The 25,723-nt window shown below is 41.7% G+C and overlaps 1 protein-coding gene and 1 non-coding gene across 5 annotated transcripts in view; both read right to left on the bottom strand.

Moving 5' to 3' along the window:
- The window catches only part of FNDC3B (fibronectin type III domain containing 3B), a 418,267-nt gene that overhangs the window by 304,405 nt on the left and 88,139 nt on the right, over positions 1 to 25,723 (bottom strand). For all 4 annotated transcript variants that reach the window (XM_029057950.2, XM_029057966.2, XM_039913103.1 and 1 more), the window contains exon 4: positions 8,939 to 9,014. In XM_029057950.2, the coding sequence (XP_028913783.1) occupies positions 8,939 to 9,014 (76 nt within the window). The remainder of the gene's footprint in view (positions 1 to 8,938; positions 9,015 to 25,723) is intronic.
- LOC114815741 lies at positions 5,287 to 5,419 on the bottom strand. The gene has a single exon (XR_003763548.1). It is a non-coding gene; the product is annotated as a small nucleolar RNA SNORA7 (small nucleolar RNA).

Genomic DNA, 25,723 nt, shown 5'->3' with positions numbered 1-25,723 from the left:
AATAGGTTTCTGACTTCAGTCAGCTAGAATTTCATAATTTTATCATTCCAAGAGTTTATCCACCTTTACATTTTCCTGACAAATGATGGTCACCAATATGATCTTAGGTAAGATTTCAAAACAAATTATTATAGGAAATAGAACCTGATGGTTATAGGCTAACAGCATAGATGGGTAAGCACTCAATAAATACAACTGAATGAGTGACTGTGAGTACAAACACACAAACACACGGACACAGCTGTACATTCACATTGATTTTAAAATGGGAAAATTCAGGGGAGCAGGTTGTTTTGTAAAGTATCTGATACCTGAAATGAGATACCTCCAAGATGATATGTATTTATCCGTATATATCTGTAATTTATCTATTTATTTACATTAATGTCTGTCTCCTCTTCTTGATTGTGAGCTCCTTGTGAGCAGGAATGTGACTGTTGTTATGTTGTACTCCCCCAAGTGCTTAGTACAATGCTTTGCACACAGTAAGCACTCGATAAATATGAATGAATAAATGAATGAGTCTCTGTGTGTACTGTCACAACAATAAGTAATTCAGATTGTTAACTGACTAAACGCAAGCAGTCTTTAGGAAGCAGCAAGGCTATTCCTCCTTGAAATGTAAACCAACTTTGGGGCACTTTTAGGAATGGAATAGTGAAGATGTTGTGGGCAGGGAACATGCCTGTTATACTGTTGTATGGTACTGCCCCAAGCACTTAGGTGCAGTGCTCTGCACAGAGTTTAAACTCTCAAAAAATTACTACTGATTGAGAAAGTATAGCAACAGGGACAGTAGCAGTAAAGATGATGCAATAAATCTTTTTATATCCCTAATATTGAAAAATCTAGGCTGGGACGTGATGGTTTGCAACAGAATGCCAAATCCTTATCAATCCCATACAGAATAGCCCAATTGTATGAGTAATGTATTTTCAGGCCAGGCTACTTTGCTGGAATAGAACACCCCAAAATCCCCAGACAGCAACAGAGACATGCTATTCACTTATATAAGGGTCATTCTACATAAAATTAAATTCAGCCACATTGATATGGCCCACCCTAAGGGCAAGGGTTAAAATACCCAGATGGCATAATGCATCTAAACTATAACAGTTCCAATTCCCTTCATTTATTTCACTTTGCTCAATTTTCAAAATGATTACTTTCAGCCCCAAAATGACACTCGTAATGAGTTGATGCTATTTAAAAAAGAATAAGTCTCAAATAAATACTTTTTAAAATAGGAAACGGAACGTAAGACAACTCTGCATGCAACAGTGGAAGATAGATTCAGTTTGTAAAATTTGAAAGTTGAGGCTTCTTTAGTTATCAAAAAGAAATTGAACAGCCTTGCCAAGTAATTTAAAATGTCCTATCAGTGACAGTTATTGAGCATCTGGGTGTCAAGCACTTAACTGAGGACTTGGGACAGCATAGCAGTTGCAAGATACATAATGCCTGCCCTCGAGGAGTTTAAAAATCTAATAGTCATTATTCATGTCTCCGAATAATTCCACAAGAGAGATCATAATCTCTGTATCTAAAGTTCTAAATAGAAAAAAATTATGATATCTCATGTTGTAGTACATAGATAAGTGCTTAATAGGATATATGAAGGGAAAGGAAGCTTTCATTCATAGACACCAAGTTAAATTTCCACCTGCTACTAAAGGATAACCTAGACACCCAACAAAATCAGAAGATCAAGTGCAGAGAAGCTGGAAAATGGTGGCATCCTATTCAATATCTGTGTTACACAACAAAGATAATTGCAGCTCAATATTAAATAGTCAGTTTTCCTACAAGGTTGTGTGACTGACCATTACAGAAAACTTACACTGAAGAACCCACGCAAAGAAAACTGATTCTACTCACACCACCCAGACAGATGCATGCTATGGAAAGAATGTTCCCTAATTTCTTAACAGCCTATAATAATATTAATGATAATAATTATGGCATTTATTAAGCACTTACCATGTGCAAAGCACTGCTCTACCTAAAGCACCTAATGAAAACATATGAAATAGCTGAGGTGGCTGTTAATAAAATTAATTTCCTCCACCCAAAATTTAAGTGACAGCCAAAATTGCTATACTGGATAATAAAAATATACCCAGGACATATAATCATTTGCATGCATCATATCTCCCATTACTCTGATGACTACTTGAATATACTCTGCATGCAAATTTCCCCATTACTCTGTTGACTACTTGAATAATTCTATTTCACATCTGAATCGCCAAAACTACTTGAACCTCCCTGTGCCAAGTTCAAAAGGAAGTCTATGCTCGTGCAATACTGGACCATGGGGAGGGTTCTTTACACATGAAGGTTTGAATGGTTATTTACCTATGTATACACTACCAGAACGACTGCAGGTGGAGGTGGGGCGTTCTGGTAGAGATGTGCCCATGGCATCGGTAAGGGCTGGAGACAACAGAACAGCATAAGACAAAACAAGCATACATGTGCTATCCCCACCCCGATCTCCTTGAAAGTCTCCAACATATCTTTTTGTTGGCTCATTCTGAGTGTGTCTAACGTGCTAGCCATCGATACAGTCCTGCATTTCAGTGAAAGATGAAAAAGAGTTTGGAAAGGATTTTAGTTCATCTAAGCACTTACTGTGTGCCAGGGTAGGCGCTACGGTAGATACAAGCTAATTAGGTTGGACACAGTCCCTGGCCCACAAAAGGCTCCCAGTCTCAATCCCAATTTTACAGATGAGGTAAATGAGGCACAGAGAAGTTAAGTGACCTGCCCAAGGTCACACAGCATCAAGTGAGCTGGATTAGAATCCAGGTCATTCTGACTACTGGGCCAATACTTTATTCACTAGGTCACACTGCTTCTCTCTATATCCAGCCGTCTTTTCATAGTAGCCAGTGAATCAATCAATCAATGGTATTTACTGAGTGCTAACTAGGTGCAGGGCACTGTTCTAAGCATGTGAGAGAGTACAATATAACAGATTTAGCAAACAGGTTCCCTGACCATGATGAGTTTAGAGTCTAGAGGGAAGGCTAGGATCCTTCTTCCACCATATCAACACCCATGCCAGCCAGGACAAGACAGGACAGGAGTTTTCCATTTCTACAAATACCTTAATCCGAGAAAGTCACTCTAGGAAAGGAAAAAACAAACCACCCCCCCAAAAAGAATCCTTTGCTATGATTTCTATTCCAAACTGCCTAGAGTCAGAAGAAGGAACATAACCTCCTACTGCCCCTTTCAGACCTGTGATTCATGTGTCATGGAATATATTGAGAAATTTTTGACTAAGAATGATCCTACTTCCCCTACTTGCTGGATATTTCCTCTGTTTTTCCCCCCTATTACCAAGGACTTGCGCATGGCAAAAAAAAAAAGTATTCCCAAAGGGTTCAGATGTTTTTTCCATAATTTCCCTCATATGTATAATAGCAGTTTGTTTTAGGTCAAATAATCTTACAGTTGAAATCTGAAATTAAAATGAGACTATGTGAGAATGCAACTTGCATTCTGTTTAGTGACTTTACATTTTATTAAAACCTCACCTTCACTACTGACAAATTTTACAAAGTGAAAACTGACATTATACCCAAATATGTTTCATAGGTAAAGTTCAATTTTAATATTTTATGCTTGAGAGTGCACAGCTGCATATATTTTAACAGATCACATTTTGAAAAAAGTAATTACATTCAACATTCAATCAATGGTATTTACTGAGCATTACTATAAGCAGAGCACTGTAGTAAGCCCTTAGGAGTCTATGACACAACAGAAACAGCAGACATGCTTTCTGCCCTTAAGTTTACAGCATAATGTAAATATTTCATAATATATAATTTAAATATGTACATAAGTGCTGTGAGGTTGGGGGCGGGGTGAATAACACTCACTCTGAGCATGACACTGCATTAGAGACATGAATGAGGAACTAGTTTAGAAAGATAAATAAGGGTTCCAGGGGGCATTTATTCTGTAACACGGTTGACATGGATATACCCAGAACGAAAAGTAATTTAACTTTGAAACTAGATCCATTCTATTAAGGAAACATTACAAGATTTATATGAAGATTAACAATTATATCATATAAAGAGATTGATTTGATTCTCCTCTATTATGGCTGGTTTTGAAATCCAGTTTTGTGGAGTTGCACTAGCCAGAAAAATATAAACATATGTAAATTTTCACTGTGTTTGGGTCCAATGAATTATTTGATTGTAATAATATGCTGGCTGTTCTCCCCCATTAGACTGTAAGCTTCTTGAGAGCAGGGACTCGATCCTTTTTTGGATGGTATTTGTTAAGCACTTACTATAGTCCAGGCACTGTAGTATGCACTAGGGTAGATAAAAGATAATCAGGTTGGACACAGTGATGGCCCTCATGGGGCTCGTAGTCTTAATTCCATTTTACAGACAAGGAAACTGACGCACAGAGAAGTTAAGTGACTTGCCCAAAGTCACAGAGCAGACAAGTGGAGGAGACAGGATTAGAAGGCATGTCTATTCTGATTCTGGGCTCTTTCCACTAAGCCAAGCTGCTTATGATGCTTTTCCTCTCCTGATTCTTCCAGTAATATAATGTTTAATCCTTAACTGCTTAGGACTCAATTAGTTCCATAAAAACAGGGTGTTAATTAAAAGTGCCTAAAAAACATTACTTACCCTGGGAAATCACATAAAGCGTATCAATGTGTTCCCAAAATCCAAAATAATTGTGTGTGTGTGTACACACACACACACATGCAGTTAAAGAGAGAGAAATATGCAGTAATTTATAAAAAATCTTCCAATAACTATGCTAAATATGTCTGCTGTCATCTCCTGCTACATTAAAATAATCTTGAATCAATCAATAGTATCTATTGAGCACTTACTGTAGTTAGTTGGTCAGTCAATCGTATTTATTGAGCACTTACTATGTGCAGAATGTTGCCTAAGCTCTTGGCAGAGTACTTATACAACAATAAAAAGACACACTACCGGCCCACAATGCACTTAATCTATTGTATGCAGATTAATAACAATAATAATGACAACAATGATATTTGTTAAGCACTTGTCTTAACCTGTCGAGTCGCCTCCGACCAACAGCGATTCCATGGATACATCTCTCCTGGAACACCCCACTCTCCATCTGCAATCCTTATTGGTAGTGGATCCACAGAGTTTTCTTGGTCAAAATACTGAAGTGGTTTGCCACTGCCTTCCTCCACGAAGTCAACTTGAGTCTTCGCCCTCGACTCTCTTCCATGCCGCTGCTGCCCAGCACAGGTGGGTTTTGACTTGTAGAAGATTGCCTTCCACTGGCTAGCCTCTGCTCAAGCTAGGAATGGAAAGGCCTTTGCCTGACTCTCCCTCCCATAGCCGAGACTGGTAGAGTACTGGAAACTCTCCAGGTGCGATCCTGAGAGGGGTGTTAAGCCCTTCCAGTGTGTCAAACATAAGCGCTGGGGTGGATACAAAGTACTCAGGTGGGACGTAGTCCCTTTTTCCACATGGGGCGCTCAGTCTAAGTAGGGAGAACAGGTACTGAATTCCCATTTTGCAGATGAGGAAACTGCATAACACAGAAGTGAAGTGACTTGCCCAAGGTCACACAGCAGACAAGTGCCGAATCAGGATTAGAACCCATGTCAGAGGACTCCCAGGCCCATGCTCTCTCCACCAGGTTCTACTGCTTCTCTTGTAATAAGCACTTGAATCAGTCTATCAAGTCAATCAAAATACTTCAAAGGGAGAGAGAAGTACTTAAACCAACAATGCAGCTGTTTTCTCTAAATAACAGAGGCATTAAAATTCAATACCAACATGATGAAAGTGCTATTAAGTGGAGTGGTAGAATAACACCCTACACACAGTAGGAGCTCCACTAATATTTTATTTTCACATCCTCTCTCCTTTGCCCCTGAGCTTACATGCCCTTCAAAGTATGAAGATGAGATCTCTATTTTTTTTTTTTTTTTTTTAAAAAGGTTGATTCAGAGTTTCACCAGTTTGGGGAGTCCTTCCCTACCATTATGATTAGATATGGAAATTTACTTGTTTACTTTTGGAATTGAGTGAAACTCGACATTTGTGCTAAAACATATAATCTAGTTTCTGTTTCGTTTTACTAGTTTCGGGTTTACTGTTTTAATATAATGTAAAGACATCTGCAGAGGTTAACTACAGCGCTGAACCTCGATAGCAACCATATGCAATATTATTAAATATTTATAGAGCTTCCAAGGCATGAGGTTCCTCCATATTATTTATTAACAAAGAGCAAGGCTTTTTTAAAAATATAATCCAGTTAAAGGGGCACTGTGAATAGACAGGAGAATGGCCAAACAAGAATAATTTCTGTTGTCATCAAAATACCTGTTTGACTCCAAAGAGATTTCATAATCAATCTGCATTAGGCAAAGCATGAAATGCAAATGTTGTGGAGAAGCAACCTGGCCTAGTGGAAATAGTACAGGCCTAGAAGTCAGAAGACCTGGGTTCTAATCCCAGCTTTGCCAACTGCTTGCTGTGTGACCTTAGGCAAGACATTTGACTTCTCTGTGCCTCGGTTCTTCTGTTCTCCCTTCCAGACTGTGAGTCCCACGCAGGACAGGACTGTCCAACCTAACTCTCTTGTACCTACCCCAACACTCAGAACAGTGTCTGACACATAGTGCTTAGCATATACAATTAAAAAAATAAAAATAAAGGGATTTTTGAGCATCACTTTAGGGGGGCTAGAAGCTCACAAGGGTGAGCAAAGAAAATGGTCTGATAAAGAGGTCGAGGAAAGTTTCTGTTATACCATTAATAATAATAATTATGGTATTTGTTAAGCGCTTATTATGTGCTAAGCACTGTACTAAGCCCTGGGATGTATACAAGCAAATCAGGTTGGAGACAGTCTCTTGTCCCATGTGGGTCTCACAATCTCAATCCCCGTTTTACAGATGAAGTGACTGAGGCCCAGAGAAGTGAAGTGACCTGCCCAAGGTCACACAGCGAAAAAGTGGTGGAGCCGGGACGAGAACCCATGACCTTCTGACTCCCAGGCCTGTGCTCCATCCACTATCAAATTCTGTTTCTCGGTATTCTCCCAAGCACTTAGTACAGTGTTCCGCACACAGTAAGCTCTCAATAAATACGACTGAGAAAAGAGGAAACGGAAAAGAGGGAGGAAAGTAAAAAAGAGGAAGAGGCAACGATGCAGTCAAAAGGACACTGACCCAGCCTTGGAGCCCAAAGGAATCTTCGTGGGTTCCTAGATCAGTGTGGGAGGCATCATCAGCTGGCAAAGGTTGATCAACCCCTCAGACCCACTTTTAGGTGCTCATGTGGGCTCACATGGCAGACCACCTTCTTAAGGTTTATTTGCCCATCCCGCCCAAAAAGCTGTGGAAATAAAGTCAACGGTGTCACCCGCCTCCGACAACGCCAATCCCGTGGGGGCCAAGGCCGTGTTTGCCTACTTGAAGTTAGGGTGGCCAGTTGTCCCAGCTGCCACTTGTCAGCTGTGTGACTGTGGGCAAGTCACTTAACTTCTCTGTGCCTCAGTTCCCTCATCTGTAAAATGGGGATGAAGACTGTGAGCCCCACGTGGGACAACCTGCTTCCCCTGTGTTTACCCCAGCGCTTAGAACAGTGCTCTGCACATAGTAAGCGCTTAACAAATACCAACATTATTATTGTCCCTTTTTATGATGAAAGTCTGGTTTTCACCTGGCCTGTCCCCATCTGGTTCCAGTACAGTATTGGACATTTTGAATCGTGGATGCTCTGGGTTTGTTTAATTTTGGGGCACCAAGCTTCCCTGTGCTGTGCCTCTTGTCACCAAGTTCCGTGGCTCTGACGGAACTGGAACTGGGAAGGGGATGCATAATGCTTGGGAGCCAGTGGGAGGGCTTAAAAATCCTCCAAGACTGTGTAAAATTCTTCCACAAAATGGCAGCTACGCTGTCATCACGGTGCGCTGCCTGGCGGGAGTAATGTGTGTGGAGTCATGCTACCTCCTTGTCTAGCAGTGGGGAGAGGCACCAGTGCCTCCCTGCCCAATACCTTTATTCCCCCATGGAGGTGGCACCCTTGGTTCTAGGGAAATGATCATTCAGTCCAGAATCTGTGAGTGTTTCTTTCCTACTTTCCTGTACAATTGAAATGGTGTGATTGAACACTTCTACAATGTTCGCTAATTGTTTGCTAAGTTTCAGGAAGCTGCATTTCTATTGAGTTCATTATGAGAAACTGAGGGCATTTCCCCAAGATTATTTATTTATTGTTGGACTAAGTCACAGGTGTCAAACACGGCCAGCAGTCTGATAGTCTACACTCCAGCACTAATACAGCTCCCGGGTCAAGTTTATTTACACCACAGTTAGAAGGCTGCTAGAAACAGCTTGAAGCAATGCCAACCCTCCAGCACAGCAGCATTTAGAAACTAACTACAGGGTTGGATTGTCCTAATTAGTTTTTCTTTGCAGAGCTCACTGTGGAGTGAGAATAGCTATTCTGGGATAGTTTCATTCCACATGAGAACATCTTAATAGAGAAATTACGATCTTAGATGAAACAAGGGCAAATCTACTCCCGCTTTCAGAACTCTGCGAGACTGATACGGATAGTCTTATGGAATTCCTGGCGATTTGGGCTGCTTCAACACCATTTAAATAAGCGCTCTACATTCCTGAAGATAAATCCAGGATGAGGACAGAGGTTTCAAAGCTGGAATTTCCAGTCACAATCACTCTTTGAAAAACTGAGTCCCAAAAACCATGGGTACTTACTGAATTAGCTTGTTCCCTTCTACAGTCTGTCAGGGTCCCTCAGGGGAATTATGACGGTTCCACTTGCCAAACCCCCAAATTCATGCACAAACACAGACAATATGTCAATTCCTCAAGAGAATATACCATGAATTAGAAATCTTGAAACAATGCAAAAATCTTCCTTACCTTGAATGCATTGAAGAGTGCCATCCTCAGCCCTTATTGTAAAAGTTTCACCTGGATTAACTTGAACTAGAATGACCTGCCAAAATAACACATTGATTTTAATTTAATGCTGAAACATCCGGTTTGACCATTTCAAAAGTCTGATTACTTAAATACATGCCCCAGACAGGAGGGAGGCAGCAAAGGAGCTTGGCTACCTCTAAAGTTTAGACACTTAATGGAGTTATATAATTTATAAAAATCTGAAAAACTTCAAGTCATTGAATTAGCATAAATATATCCTTCAGGACTGCCAAAACAGTGGCAAATCTTCAAATCTAAGAACAGTTCATTTATGTCCTTTGGAGAGGGCATATTAAAGTTCTTCATTAAAAAGGGAAGTGAAAAACCTTGAATGAAAAGATCCTGCTGGTCTTGCAGTCCTATAATAAACATGTTGAAGCCTCTCAACTCCAAATTTTGTTTTCATATGTGCTCTATTGGCCTAGTTTATGGGATTCCATTTCCACAACAATAACAACAAAAAACAATGTAAGTGTTTTGGGGTTTTATTGGTCTAAGAATGAGAAATATTTATGTACACTACTCTAAACACTCCAATTAAATCCCCAAGAAGCTAGTTTTCATATTGCTTCTACTTACTAAATACCATACCATAAATAGGCTGTGGTTAACACATTCAAATTAAAGACGCATTTTCCAAATTGCCTTGACATTTGGCTGTTTAATATCTCATATTAAAAATACTCAAGTGGCCAAATGTCACATCACTAAAGAACTCGTCTTCACAGTTCTGACCTTCAATGCATTCCATTTTCCATCTGATGGTACATTACACATTACAGGTTAAAGAGTATTTAACTTCCGATTCACAGTCTTATCTCAAAAGAAGAGGTACTTAATTATTAATATTTGAAATAAATTCAAGATCACAATCCAAGCTGTAGCAGCACAGTTTTGGCCAAGTGGCCAGAAAAGTCTGCAACGTCATAAAATGATTACTATGAGATTCTGAAAATAAGATAGGAGCCCATTGTCCCATGTGAAGTTTGAAATGCAACTTGTTAAATTATTAAAAAAACACATCATAATTTTAGTTTTGCAATGTTACTTTCCCAGAATGAGGAGAAAATTCCATTTCCCTCCTTATAAACTTACTGCAAAGAGGGTCTAAGGAGATATAAACCAAAATAAAAGCCAACCCATCTTTCACTTCTGCCAATAACCACTAAAACTGACATCTCTCCCTGATGAATAATTCACGGAGTTGGGGTTGGGGGGAAGGAGAGAAGAGATGTGGTGGAATGCACTAGATTATCGTATTAAAAAAGGTTGCAAGTGAAAGGGGCAGTCAGAGAAAGGGGCAGTCTGCATCTCTCAGGAGGACAAGGCAGTGAAGGGAGTCTCTCTTCTGCCACATTTAGATACAATTGCTCATGCAAAAGTGGTGCAGCACGCCAGATCGCTCATGTGCCGGACCATCAACCACCAGAATCACAAGACTCGGTGATACTAATAATATTAACTGTGGTATTTGTTAAGTGCTTACTAGGTGCCAAGCACAGTACTAAGAACTGAGTGGCTATCAGACCAGATACAGTCCCTGTCCCGGAATGGGCTCGTGGTCTAAGGGGAAGGAAGAAGAGGCGCAGTGGATAGAGCATGGCCCTGGGACTAAGAAGGTTATGGGTTCTAATCTCACACCGTGGCTTGTCCCCTTTGTGATCTCCGGCAAGTCACTTCACTTCTACGGTTCCGTCATCTGTAAAATGGGGATTGAGACTATAAGCCCTACATGGGACAGGGACTGTGACCAACCTGATTTGGCAGTAACCACCCCAGCACTTAGATAAGTGTCTGACACAAAGTAAGCGTTTAACAAATGCCACCATTATTATTTTACAGACCAAGTACCTGATGCACAGTCACGCATTAGGTAAGTGGCAGAGCTGGGATAATAACCCAGGTCTCCTAAATCCCAGCCCTATGTTCCTTCCACTAGATTAGTGTCAGTCAACTAAAAGATCTGTAAAGTGAAGCGACTCGCCCAAGGTCATGCAGCAGACATGTGGCGGAGCCGGGATTCGAATACAGGTCCGTCTGACTCATAGGCCTGTGCTCTATCCACTAAGCCACGCTGCTTCTCTTAAAACCTTTTAAAGATGGAATCAGATTAAAATCTCGGATGAACTTTATTATCCAAATTAAAACTAGAGCGTTCAATAATACCACGAATAAAACACTATTAAAGTGACCGGATTTCAGATTACATTTAGATAGTTCAGAGGATGTGGGGAGGGGTTAGATGGGAGTACAGCAGAAGGGAAACCTAAGAGTCATCAGGCAGAAGCAGCAGAGAAGAAGGAACAGGACAGGATGGGCTGGTTAACTGGGAAGAAAGCAATCTATAACTCAGGCAAAGGTATGAACAACCAGCTACCCTGTACCAGGGCCTTTAATGCAGTAGTTATCCAGTCAGCCAGTCAATCGCATTTATTGAACGCTCACTGTGTGCAGAGCACTGTACTATGCACTTGGGAGAGTACAATATAACAACAAACAGATACATTCCCTGGCTACAACAAGCTTAGAGTCCAGAGGGGGAGATGGATATTAATATCAACAAATAAATTTCAGATATGGACAGGATGGAGACTAGGCAGGAGCTATGATCATGACCACAAAACAGAAAGGGAGTAAGAAAGAAATTAGGAAAAGGAGAGAAAGGAAAGAAATGGAGAAAGTTAGAAAGCCTTCTCTTTTCTGCTGTGTTATGGCCACCCATAGCAGCTGACAGTCTGACCTGAGCCACTTGGGCGACTGGATGGAATCCAGACAATGGTGACCATCCTACAGGCAAGCAGCATGGTGCAGTGGATAGAGCATGGGCCTGGGAGTCAGAAGGTAATGGGTTCTAATCCCAGCTCTGCCACTTGTCTGCTGGGTGGCCTTGAGCAAGTCATTTCACTTCTCTGTGCCTCAGTTACCTCATCTGTAAAATGGGTACTAACATTGTGAGCCCTGTGGGAGAGAGGGACTGTGTCCAATCTGACTTGCTTGTATCCACCCCAGTGCTTAGTACACTGCCTGGCACAAAGTAAGTGTTTAACAAATACCACAATCAATATTATTACTTAAAATAATCTTGGCTACTGCCATAAGAAGCAGCATGGCATAGTGGATAGAGGACGGGCCAGAGAGTCAGAAGGCCTTGGGTTCTAAACCCGGCTCCAACACTTGTCTGCTGTGTGACCTTGGAACTTGCTGTGTGGTCACTTCACTTCTCTGGGCCTCAGTTACCCATCTGTAAAATGGGGAGAGACTTTGAGGCTGACAAGGGATAGGGACTGTGTCCAACTAGATTTGTTTGTACCCCCGCCCCCCAGCGCTCAGTATAGTGCCTAACACATAGTAAGCGCTTAACAAAAACCCATCATTATTATTACTGCACTTGTTTTCCAAGTAAAATTACCTATGTCAATCAATGAATGGTATTTACTGAGCATTTACTGTGTGCAGAGCACTATCCTAGACACTTGGGACAGTACAGTACAAAAAAGCTGGTAGATACAATTTCTGCTCACAAGGAACTCACAGTCTATGAGTCTTAAAATAATAATCTGGGCTTCACTTAAAAGGCTCGTTGTATGTAAGAGAGGAGGCTTTTAGAGTATATGTGTTTCTCCTCATTTTAGGTTACCAGCTTACCATGAAATTATAAGACAAGGATCAACAGCTTCCTTAGCTATCACTAAAGGCAAGCCAGTACCATTCTCTCAGTGAGAAGGCTTTGGCATTCCAGACGTCTACAGGTGACTGTCCTCTAGAGCTAGCCACCATTCTTCAGGAAGATGAATGACTGAATGGGACGCTTTTCAGCATTCCAATACAATACCTCATTTAAAGCTCTAAGTCCCTGCGCTATTCAATGCTGCTGGGTTGCTGTAGTAACCAGATTGTAGTCTATTAAGTTACCTCAGATACCATCCAAGCTTCTGAATCCTAATATTTAATCTTCCTTAAACAATGCTGAGAAATTTATTAGTCCTACAGAAGAGCCTGGTACATTTTGGTATCAACAAGATGTCTTTAAAGGAAACATACTGTCTTGGGGAAAGATTCCCTCCTCATAACTTCAGTCACAATTTAAATCTTTAAGGAAAACAAAAAGAAAATCCAAAACACCACACAGCAGACTGATGACTCTCCCTGACAACAGACATGAATGAAACAGAAACGTCTTGCAGCACTCAGACTTGGTGAGATTGGTGAGTCACTCACTGGCAGAGTCTGTGGCACTTAACCTTTTGTATCATGGAAGCCCTGCGTTGTTTCTTTTTTTGACTACAAATAGAAATGAATGTTAAAAGTTCTCTCTCACTCTCACACACACATACACACAATGAATACAGTTTCTATTTTCAAAATCCTGAAACTTTTTGCTAACTTCCTGAGTGAACAACATTCCTCCTCTTCCCATACTGCAAGCAAATACTGATTTCCAATACAGCCAGGTATTTATTTAGAGGAAAAAGATTTATCGAAAGAGAAAGAAGGGTCACTATAACATTTTTTCCAGTTCCAAAGGATAATGGAAAGAAAAAAGAGAGTATCACGCTAATTAAGTCATAGGAGTGTGCCTCAAAGCAATCAAGCACACTGGGAAGTTGTATTGATCTATACCCCAAACCTTGACAGAACCAAAGAACTAAGAGGCCTGTATTGGGATATTGGTAATAAAAAACAATAACCATACCCAAAGACAAAATAAAAACTAAACTAATGATCAGTTTGCCAAAGAAAAAAGGCAAAAGAAAATACAGAGAATTAAAAATGGATAGAAAAAGGACACTTTTTTTAATAATAGTCTACAGAGCCAGATAGGTTTTGAGAGTGAATCATTTTCCTTACATATTAAAGTCCAGTGTCTGTCACCCTCAGAGGAAAAGGAAAGCTGCAATTTCATGATTTCCATTTTGGTCTCATTAACTGCAGTGATTCTACTGGCCCAGTCCATTAACGGAAGATAACCGGCCTTACTGACTGTGGATTGATGAATCATGACAACTTGGCATCAGCTATCACAGCTCTACCTGTCAGCCACACAGACGTCACACATAACTCTACTGGGAGGAAGCACTTGCTGATGAAAAGGAAATGACAGTTTTAACTTTAGGCCCTCTTAGGATTTACAGGAATTACTCAGAAACCAAAGATTTATAAACTGGCGTCCGGGAAGGACGGAGAGATAAACTTCTGAACATATTAAAAACCATGGCTACCATAAAGCCAACACAAACTTCTCAGAGTCGACTGGGAAGACCAACGTCAGAGGTCATTTAGGCAAAGATGGAAAAGGCAACAGGTCCCGTCACACAAGTAACCGTCACCAGACTGGGGAGTCTGAGGCGGCATTGGGATGCCAGGGAAAGACGTCTGTGTTGCCTCCAAAGTCCAGCCCAGTGGCCTGGCAGTTATGTGCTTTTTTTTTTTTAAGAGCATTGTTAAGCACTTAGTATGTGCCAGGCACTATACTAACTGCTGAGGTAGATACAAGATAACCAGATCAAACACAGTCCCTACCCCACCTGGGGCTCATAATCTAATACTAATAACCATAGCGGTATTTGTTGAGTGCTTACTATATGTCAGGCACTGTTCTAAGCACTGCGGCAGACACAAGCAAATAAGGTTGGACACAGCCCCTGTCCCACATAAGACTCATAGTCTTGATCCCTATTTTAGAGATGAAGGAACTGAGGCACAGAGAAGTTCAGAAGAAGAATAATTATGGCACTTATTAACTCCTTACTACCTGGCAAGCACTGTTCTAAGCACTGGAGTAGATACAAGTTAACCAGGTTGGACACAGTCCCTGTCCCATATTGGGTTCACATTCTTAATCCTCATTTTTTACAGATCAAGTAACTGAGGCACAAAGAGGTTAAGTGAATTGCCGGTCACACAGCAGACAAGTGGTGGATCAGGGATTAGAACCCAAGACCTACTGAGGCACAGAGAAGTTAAGTGACTTGCCCACAGTCACACAGCTGACAAGTGGCAGATCAGGATTCGAACCCATAACCTCTGACTCCCAATCCCGTGCTCTTTCCACTGAGCCTCGCTGCTTCTAAGGAGGAGGTGAGTAGCAGCAGCAGAAACACAACTTGGGCCTCAGTGACCAGCAGTGGGATGGTGGTTCAGGAAGCAATGTTTTTGTGAAGTAGAAACGTGCCTATTAGCTCTGAGCCACGGGGGTTGCCTCACAAACTCCTTTTACGGAGGATTCCCCCCACACTGTAAGCCCTTTTTTTGGTTCGGGAGTGACTTCTACAGCTAGGCAGCAAAGTCCACAACACTGCACTAGAGTGCCCACGACCCATGCAATGTTCTGACATCACATACCCATCCAAGTCACACCCTAGATTCAATTCACTTCCACACAAGGGATTTTAAGCACCAAAGATCCGCCCAGGCACTTAGTGAAATACTGAGCTAAGTTTCCAATCTAGAGATTAATCCACTATACCAAGGATAAAATCACTGATATTTGGTAAGCGCTTACTATGTGTGATGCACTGTATTGAGCACTGGGGTAGGTACATGATAATCAGGTTGGAGACAAGTCCTTGTCCCACTTGGGGCTAAGTCTAGATGAGGAAAAGTGATAGAGAAGCAGCATGGCAAATACCAGAAAAAAATAAGTCTGATATCACACTGGCACCACACTCAACAGCCTCTGGTCACCTGATTTGGTTCACTACTTACTTGTATATCACTGTGCCCTAGGTCGGGTTGCTGCCTAGGTAGCAGAATTGTGAGTGGCTCTGTGCTGTGAATACAAATTATAACTGTGTGTATGGATTACCTGGTGCAGACTGATACACTGCCTCAGTGTTCTTTGTTTTGTTTCGTTTTTTAACCCATTTATTATCAGCCCACAGAGCCTCCCTGATTCAGTGAAGCGCTTTACAAACATTTGCATGTCTTCTTGGGTGTATGCCTCTAGGGTGCAGTCACTTGCATGAAACACTGCTTGAATGACTGTTTCAAGGACTTTAGATGACACACACAACCTGTTCAGTTGGAACAGGCTTCCAGAGGTGCGGAAGCATATTCTAGCACCTCCATCCAGCTCTCTTCCAGCAGGGCTGCATAGAATAAGTTGAACAGGACCTAGCCCACCTCATATTCCCATTTTACTCCATCGGATGGGAAATGGATCAGCCAGTGGGACCTCAGCTCCTACAGTGTTTCTATCTGCTGCCGAATTGTAAATTCCAAGCGCTTAGTACAGTGCTCTGCACAAAGTAAGCGCCCAATAAATACTATTGAATGAATGAATTAAAGTCAGCCAAAGTAGCAGTCTCAGAACCTGGATGAACCTTTCGGGGCAACCAAATGTGACTATTAATTTACAGAGCAGTATGGCCTAGTGGATAGAGCACACACCTGGGAGACAGAAGGACCTGAGTTTTAATCCCAGCTCTGTCAGTTGTGTGCTGTGTGACCTTGGACAAACATTTCACTTCTCTGCACCACCATTACCTCATCTGTAAAATGGGGATTAAGACTGTGAGCCCCATTTGGGACAGGGACTGTATCCAACCTGATTAGCTTGTGTCTACCCCAGCACTTAGTTTCAATGCTTGGCACATAGTAAGTGCTTAATAAACAGCTCCTCTCCCATAACAACAACAACAACCAAAAAAGCCAAGATCTAATGGAATCAAATTTTTCTATGAAATCTGTATAAACTGGTGCTGAATGGATACTTCGGCCATAATGGGCCATGTGGATGAATGAACCTATGGTCAACATTTATTTTAAAGTCTGCCTCCCCAGATAGACTGTAAGCACCTTTGGGTAGGGATTGTGTCTACCGACTCTTTTATATTGTATTCTCCCAAGCACATAGTACAGTACTCTGAACACAGAAAATGCACAATAAATAACATTGATTAAATCTTGGTTTAAGAAACCTAGCTTGTGATTGACACTGAATTGAAAGGAAGTGCATTAAGCCTTCCGCTTACGAAGCCCAGGTCTAGGATTGCTATTCTATTCTAGGGCTACATATACCGACATTCAGAAGTACGGGACTACTGAAGAGGAGAATCTAAATTAAATTTAGTAGAGTCAAAAATCAAAATACCTTTGGTTGCTTTGTCGATACTTAATTGCAAAAAAACTGAGCATCACTGGTCACATTTGCTTTCCATCTTTTAAGAAGTCCAGACGTCTTTGTCTTACTTCTACCTTCTCCATTTTCCCAGCTATCTCGCTGCCAGTGACAACATATTACCTGACTCATATGACCTGCGCATATCCATTCTGGGCCATGATCATGCTAGACAGGGACTAGGACTGATCCGACTGTACTGGGCAGCAGCATGGCCTAGTGGATAAGGCACAAGCCTGGAAGTCAGAAAGTCATGAGTTCTAATCCTGTCGGCCACTTGTCTGCTGTGTGGCCCTGGGCAAGTCACTCTAGGGAACAGGAAGGGGTAGAGGGGGAGGAGAAACAAGGAGCATCACTCTACAAAGCATAAAATGTTTCCTACTCTGGCATTTAACAGCAATGAAAGTTTGCTCACCTGTCCTTCAGGATAGAGGAAGCTAAGGGTGGCAAAAAAAGGGAGCTCATTAGCAGACAGATAAAGGACAAGAAAGCCCAAAGAAAGGAGCATTAAATGACTTTAAAGCATGGCATCTGCTCATTTTAAGCATTGGACAGGGAAAAAACAGAAATTATAACATGCCACACTCAAATCACCCTTGTCAGTAAGCTTATTAAAATTGTGTCTAATACTCAAAATTATTAAAATGAAGACAGGTCCCACTTGTAGCAGTAATGACTTATATGCACTCTCTATATATTCTATAGTTTTACCCTGTGGTAATAGTTGTCCTATGTACTTGAAGATGCCAATGGTGGTGAATACGAGTACATGTGGGACAGAGGGGGCCCATCAGGGAGTCACAATCCCAGCTATGTTTCATAAACATACATTCATTCAATCACAGTTATTGAGAGTTTACTGCGTGTGGAGCATTGTACTAAGTGTTTGGGACAGTACAATATAACAATAAACAGACACATTCCATGCCCACAATGAGCTTACAGTCTATAAAAGGGAAAAACACCTAGAGGCTGCCCCTCGTGCTGTCGTGCTTGATGTTTGCAGTACTGGTGATGTTTTTCTTTCGCATACTCATCTCAATCCTTAGTGGCTTCTGCTTCAAAAGTGCTGTTCCTTTCTCGATAGTGGCACGCCATGCTAGTCTAGACAACCACTGACTCTTGATTATCAGATGAGATGCAGCATGCTCTGAGGCCTTGAAAACATTTCCTCTGTCCTTGCTTTCAGTTTCCCAAACAGAAAACCTTGGATGACATTCCCAGAAGAACCAAATGCTTCATTCTTTCACTGTGTCATATGGATCGGAGGCAAAAGAAATCATACACCAGAGAGGATATGGACACAAGTGCATCCAATTTCAAATGGATTGCAACTTGGAACCCACCCGCCATGGCTAAACGAACTGCTCCAGAGAGCCTCTGTACTTTCGCCTTGCCTCTGCTCATAGCCAAGCATGAGGGATTAGTTGATTGGCCCATAATTCCCTGGAGCAAGGAGGAGAATACAGGCAGCTTGCAACAGAAAAGTCCAGGCATGTGGAAAATCATAGGCCCTCATCAGCATGCCAATCAAGAGGTCATGGCCTGCTCAAGATCTCTCCACGATGTGATCCTGAAAAGCAGAAGCATAGCTAGTGATGTATGGGCCTCAGGGAAACTCCTAAAATGAAATTTTCTCACCCTCCCAGAAGCAGCATAGCCTACTGGATAGAGCATGGGCCTGGGCGTCAGAAGGAGCTGGGTTCTAATTCCAGCTCCGCCACTTGTCTACTGTGTGACCTTGAGCAAGTCGTTTCACTTTTCTGGACCTCAGTTACCTCATCTGTGAAACGGGGGTTAAGAACGTGAGCCCCATGTGGGGCAGGAACTGTGTCCAACCTGATTACTTTGTAACTACCCCAGCGCTTAGAACAATGCCTGGCACACAGTAAGTGCTTAACTAATACCATAAAAAAATTATAACCTCTACATCAGAACCACCGGCTATCTCCAAGGCCTAGTCTTAGGCCTAAACCCAGATATTCGGGCTCTGTTGAAGCTGCTTCAGCTAGAGTCTTCATCATGTAAACTTTTTTTGTTTTTCTTTTTATGGTATTTGTGAAGTGTTAACTATGTGCCAGGCATTTTATTATTCATTCAATAGTATTTATTGAGCGCTTACAATGTGCAGAGCACTGTACTGTATTAGGTTGGAACACAGTCTATGTCCCACATAGGGCTCACATTCTTAATCTCCATTCAACAGAGGAGGCAACTGGGGCAGAGAAAAGTGAAGTGACTGCCCGAGGTCACAAAGCAGACAAGTTGTTGTGAGCAGAAACGTGTCTACCAACTCTGTTGTATTGTGTTCTCCCTAGTGCTTAGCACAGTCCTCTGTACACAGTAACTACTCAGTAAATACCAATGATAATGATGAAAATAATAAGGGAACTCTCAAGTCTGAACAATCAGGATCTCCACTAGCCCCCTCTTACCTGCCTAAACAGAAAATTGGCTGGCCTCTCAGTTTCCCTATGAGGCAAGGAATCTCCCCTTCTTGAAGATGGAGAAATGAAGATTTAAAGAAATGAGTGCATTACTCAAAATCGCAAAGCGAATAAAAGGCATGGCAAGGCCCGGAAAGCAGGTCTTCCTCAATCAGTCCTCTTAGTGGGTTTATGCAGCTGGTAACAAAGTTTATCCTCTCATTCTCAGCCAACTTTTTAAGACTCTCTTACAGACTTTAAACATCAATGCAAGCCACTGAAACCCAACCCTGAATTTGGGAGCTGACGAGGCTGCTTTTGTATACATCACGTTTCATGCAAAACCCTGGCCTTTAATAGGACAAAGCAAATAGTTTAAAAAAAATTTTTTTAAAAACAAAAAAGGAACTGGTGAACATTCGGGAAGTGCTTCCCTTCCGGAAGTTCACTGTCTGTGTTCAAGTCCTAGTGTCAGCCTTAAGAATCCCACACACAGCCAACTCCATGACAAATCCTTACTCCGCAAGTGGTACAGAAGACTAGGACTAAAGGGCCTAAATCTAAAATTTATCTCAGGATTTTCTCCAGAGAAAGTAGATCCTAAGAAAAGTCACCATAAAGCAGCTTTGAATTTAGGGGGAAAACGAAAAATCTATGGGGTCCCATCCATTCCTTGACATTACATCCTCTTATCCCTACCTAGATTCTTAATTCACTTCCACCCAAAGATAATAATAATTATGATATCGTCAAGCACTTACTATGTACCAAGCACTGTTCTAAGCGCTGGGGAAGATACAAGGTAATCAGGTTGGATGTAGTCAGTCCTCATTCTACATGGGGCTCACAGTCTTAATCCCCACTTTACAGATGACGTAACTGGGGCCCCCGAGAAGTGACTTGCACAAAGTCATACAAGCAGACAAGTGGGGGAGCCGGAATTAAAATCCATGTCTTCTAACTCCCAAGCCCGTGCTCTTGTCACTAGGCCAATGATGAATTGCCCTAGGCCTGACGGCCGCCATTAACCATAAGGAGTCGTAGCAAAGTGATCCAAGCTGCAAAAGCATGTGAAATATTTGTACCTTAATAATAATAATAATAGTAATTGTGATATTTGTTAAGCACTTACTATGTGCCAAGCACTTTTCCAAGCATAGGGGTAAAGACAAGTTAATCAGTTTGGACACAGTCCCTGTCCTGCATACGGCTCACAGTCTTAATCTCCATTTTACAGATGGAGATTACACATCTCCTCCTAGAAGCCTTCCTTGACTAAGCCCTACTTTCCTCTTCTCCCAGCCCCTTCTCCGTTGCTCTTACTTGGTCCTTCATTCATACTCCTTCCCATCCCCGGAGCACATATGTATACATCTTTAATCTATTTATCTATTTATTTATATTAATGTCTGTCTCCCCTTCTAGACTTGGAGCTCATTGTGGGCCGGAGTCTGTTGCTATATTGTACTCTTCCAAGTGGTTAGTACAGTGCTTTGAATGCAGTTGGCACTCAATAAATACGAATGAATGAATGAATGAGGGAATTGAGACACAGAGAAGTGAAGCCACTTGCCCAAGGTCACACAGTAGACAAGTGGCAGAGCCGGGATTAGACCCAGGTCCTTCTGACTCCCAGGTCTGTGCTCTATCCATTAGGCAACACTGCTCCTCACCAAACAATCATATCAACTGAGCACCATAAGCACTTGGAAAGTACAAAACAGAGAACTGACAATTGCAAGACATAAGAAGCTCACATTCTAGTAATAATAATAACAATGTTGGTATTTGTTAAGCACTTACTATGTGCAAAGCACTGTTCCAAGCGCTGGGGGGATACAAGGTGATCAGGTTGTCCCATGTGGGGCTCACAATTTTAATTCTCATTTTACAGATGAGGCAGCTGAGGCACAGAGAAACGAAGTGACTTGCCCAAAGTCACACAGCTGGCAAGCGGCAGAGCCGGGATTAGAACCCATGACCTCTGACTCCCAAGCCCGGGCTCTTTCCACTGAGCCGCACTGCTTATTATTATTATTGTTAATGGGGGAGATGGACATAAATGTATTTACAGAGTATTCAAAATACATAATGGAATATACAGTTGAATCCGTGCACATCGATATGTGGCATGGCCTAGTGGATAAAGCAAGGGTCTGGGAGTCAGAAGGTCAGGGGTTCTAATCCCTGCTCCGCCACTTGTCTGCTGTGTGACCTTAGGCAAGTCACTTCACTTCCCTGGGCCTCAGTTACCTCATCTGCAAAATGGGGATTAAGTCTGATGTGATTTGGGACAAGGACTGTGTCCAACCTGACTGCCTTATATCTGTCCCAGAACAGTGCCTGGCACAAAACAGGAGCTTAAAAAATGCCACCGCTATGTGCTAGGGTCAACTAATAGGTCTAAATGACTTGGGATGCTGGGAATTAGTCATGGAAGGGTGATTGGAGGAGGTGAGCTCTCAGGAGGGCTTTGAATATGAGGACTGCAACTGGTTCATTCATTCATTCATTCAATAGTATTTATTGAGCGCTTACTATGTGCACAGCACTGTACTAAGCGCTTGGAATGAACAAGTCGGCAACAGATAGAGACAGTCCCTGCGGTTTGACGGGCTTACAGTCTAATCGGGGGAGACGGACAGACAAGAACAATGGCAATAAATAGAGTCAAGGGGAAGAACTTCTCGTAAAAACAATGGCAAACACCTCGTAAAAACAATGGCAAAATAGGAGAGAAGGGAGTTACAAACCAAGGGAGGGCAAGAGTGAGAAGATGGTGATGGGAGATAGGAGAGAGAGCTACAGGTAGAAAGCTAGCTTGGAATCAAAGGAGAGTGGAGTTTGAGAAGTAGTGAGGGAACAGAACAGATCAGAACTGTATATATTTTCGTTACCCTATTTATTTTGTTAATGAATTGTACATCGCCTTGATTCTATTTAGTTGCCATTGTTTTTACGAGATGTTCTTCCCCTTGACGCTGTTTAGTGCCATTGTTCTTGTCTGTCCGTCTCCCCCGATTAGACTGTAAGCCCGTCAAACGGCAGGGACTGTCTCTATCTGTTGCCGACTTGTTCATCCCAAGCGCTTAGTACAGTGCTCTGCACATAGTAAGCGCTCAATAAATAAATACTATTGAATATCCATAATCTGTGTAGAGCCTCGAAGACAAAAGAGAGAAGTTTATGCTTGATGCAGAGGGACACGGAGAGCTAGTGGAGAAATATTTGTGAAGCGGAGCTTCAGGAAGGTGAATCTTGCAGATACATGTGGTAGAATAGGGAGACCTTGGAGCCAGGGAGACCAGCGAAGAGACCATTATGACTGTCTAGAGCTTGTAACAAAGTATGTATGAAATGAGGGATTGGGGAAATGTTGGGTAAGAAATGCTGGCTGGATGTGGTAGTGAGCTGAATGGGAGAATTGAAAGACAGAGAAGAGTCCGGCATAACAGGCATTTGGGACATGGGACAGGGAGGGTGGTGGTGTTACTGACTGAGATAGACAAGTTAGGACATGGAGTAGATATGAAATGACTGGGGTGAAGGATTGCCCCCAGCTATCTACTAACAGGAAATCCTGGAGGGTTAAGTTATTATAGTTGTAAATTATATACAATATGTTAAATGTCCTTCATTAAGGAACTCCAGTTTACATAATTCACTCAGGGCCATTTAGCTCATCCCCACCTCTCCATTAAATAAAATGTCCAAATAATCTCCATTACTTCAGGAAAAAAGGAGTTTTACACACACACATCCAACACAAAAAACTCCTACGTGCTTTGGAAAATGTATTAGCCAACTTTGTGAAGTTCTACTTTTGCACCTAAATTATATACTGAAAAGATTAAATTACAAGAAGAGTTGCCATCTACTAAGTATAGAAATATAGTTTAACTTTTAAGTGAAAAAGAATTGCTGAGTGTAATATATATTATCTTCACAGGGAGGCAACAACTGCTTTTCAGGCTAACCATAAACACCCAATCCCCAAACTTCAATTACAGTTCTTCCAACAAAAAAACAAGCAAAGGGGTACTTGGTTCCAAGTCTTAAAATCAGTACTTAGAGTCAACAAAATCCTTTTAAACCTCTACTGGCATTTATGTGCAAGAGGGGGTACCTTTGGATGTTTTCTCAGCAATTGGGTCGCCATCATACTCCCCTGAATCACTCAAGTGCTTTATTGATTAGGTTTCTTAAGCAAGTTAGGTTCATTTTTAAACAATACCTGAACATAGGTATAAAACACTTTAATCGAAATGGCTTCCTCCTCTTTGCCCTCTGGTTTCCCTTCCTACCCCCATTCCCACCATCTATTGCCCATTATACCAGTTCTGAGTTCTTTTATAAAATGAAATAACGGTAAAAATGCAGCTAAAGTAATTTTGTCCCTAGAGAAATCCTGGCCTTACCATTACCAACAACCAGTTCAAGCATCTAGACTGTGAGCCCATTTTGGGCAGGGATTATCTCTATTTGTTGCTGAATTTTACTTTCCAAGCATTTAGTACAGTGCTCTGTGCACAGTAAGCGCTAAATAAATATGACTGAACGAATGAACACCCTCAAATGTCCAGTAGGCTTAGGCTCCCTGAAAACATGGTTGAATCACAAATGGTTAGATCATGAGATATGTTTTGCCAAAGACTTACATGTTATAAATTAGGACCCAGTCCAGAAATTCTTTTAAGTGCTATATATGCTGTAACTCTAAATAGCATCAAACTACCGTTTAATCTTGGTTAAAGTAATTCGGAGCCAAACATCATGCCATTAATTAACTGAGCAGCTGTTTTCTGATGGTGAGTCTTTGCAAGAGGCTGCACACTGCTGACTGTGGAAGTGGGTTTTCAACTACAGCAAAGAAGTTTTCCAACTTGCCTTGAAACACAACCACCTTCTTTTCTTAAAGTACCTTCTCAGACTCTTTCTTAGCACCTCCGAACTCCGCTCACTAGTTTTCATATGTTCATTTACTTTCTTGAAAATGGAAGTAAATTTATTCACCCCTCCCTCAACCCCACAACACTTATGTACCTATCCTTAATTTATTAATATTAACGCCATTAACGTCTCTCCCTCTAGACTCTAAGCTCTCTGGGGGAAGGGAATGTGTCTACCGACTCTATTGTACTGTACTCTCCCAAGTGTTTAATACAGTGCTCTGCACACCTAAGCACTCAGTAAATCCAACTTATTGAAGTAAGGCTTCTTAATCCCCAAATATTAACTGGTGGCTGTGAGATGATAACTGCTGCTTCATCTGCTTCAACCTCTTGCAATGATGCACTGAAATGAAAGTTCCTTGAAGCCAGGGAATGTGTCTGTTTAATAATAATGTTGGTATTTGTTAAGCGTTTACTATGTGCAGAGCACTGTTCTAAGCTCTGGGGTAGATACAGGGTCATCAGGTTGTCCCACGTGAGGCTCACAGTCTTAATCCCCACGTGAGGGAACTGAGGCTCAGAGAAGTGAAGTGACTTGCCCACAGTCACACAGCTGACAAGTATTGTTATTCTGTACTCTCCCAAGTACTTAATACAGTGCTCTGCACACAGTAAGTGCACCATAAATACCACTGGTTGTCAAAGTTCAATGAGATAGCCACTGGGCAATGATTCTTCCAAAGGAGCTGCAACTAACACACATTTTTTTCATCATCCATTTCTGAACAAAGTTACCTCCCCCAGGTCAACATCCTCTTTGGTTACCTGATCGGGGCAGGGGGTCTCTTCTACGCCTCAAAAATATGATAAACTGTGGGCAGAGCTTCCTCCAAGGTCAAGCCATTGCTGATTACTTAAACTCAGCTCAGGTGACTCAGGTGACTAAAAGGTGAGGCTGGCTTTACTTAGCAGTCGTGCTTGGCTGTAACATTATGGGCAGTAGAGCTTTTGCTTGGGGTAATGACTCAAAGAATGGCTGAGGCGACTGCAACTTGGGATAAGGGATAACAGCTATACCCCAGGGTTGTATCATGAAGTGGCTGGAACCTGGGACATGCCTATATCCATCTTGTAAACATGCTTACTACCTGAATATTATCCTCAACAGCATCTACCGAGCACGTGCTGTATGTTTAGAACCCTGTACTAAGTGCTTGGAAGCATACAATGAACGTACAAGACAAGGTTCTTACAATCTAATGGTGCTCCCTTGGTTCTTTTTACC

The sequence above is a fragment of the Ornithorhynchus anatinus genome, chromosome 1 (assembly GCF_004115215.2).
Source record: "Ornithorhynchus anatinus isolate Pmale09 chromosome 1, mOrnAna1.pri.v4, whole genome shotgun sequence".
In the NCBI taxonomy this organism is placed as follows: Eukaryota; Metazoa; Chordata; class Mammalia; order Monotremata; family Ornithorhynchidae; genus Ornithorhynchus; species Ornithorhynchus anatinus.
This window is presented reverse-complemented; position numbering and strand designations above follow the sequence as displayed.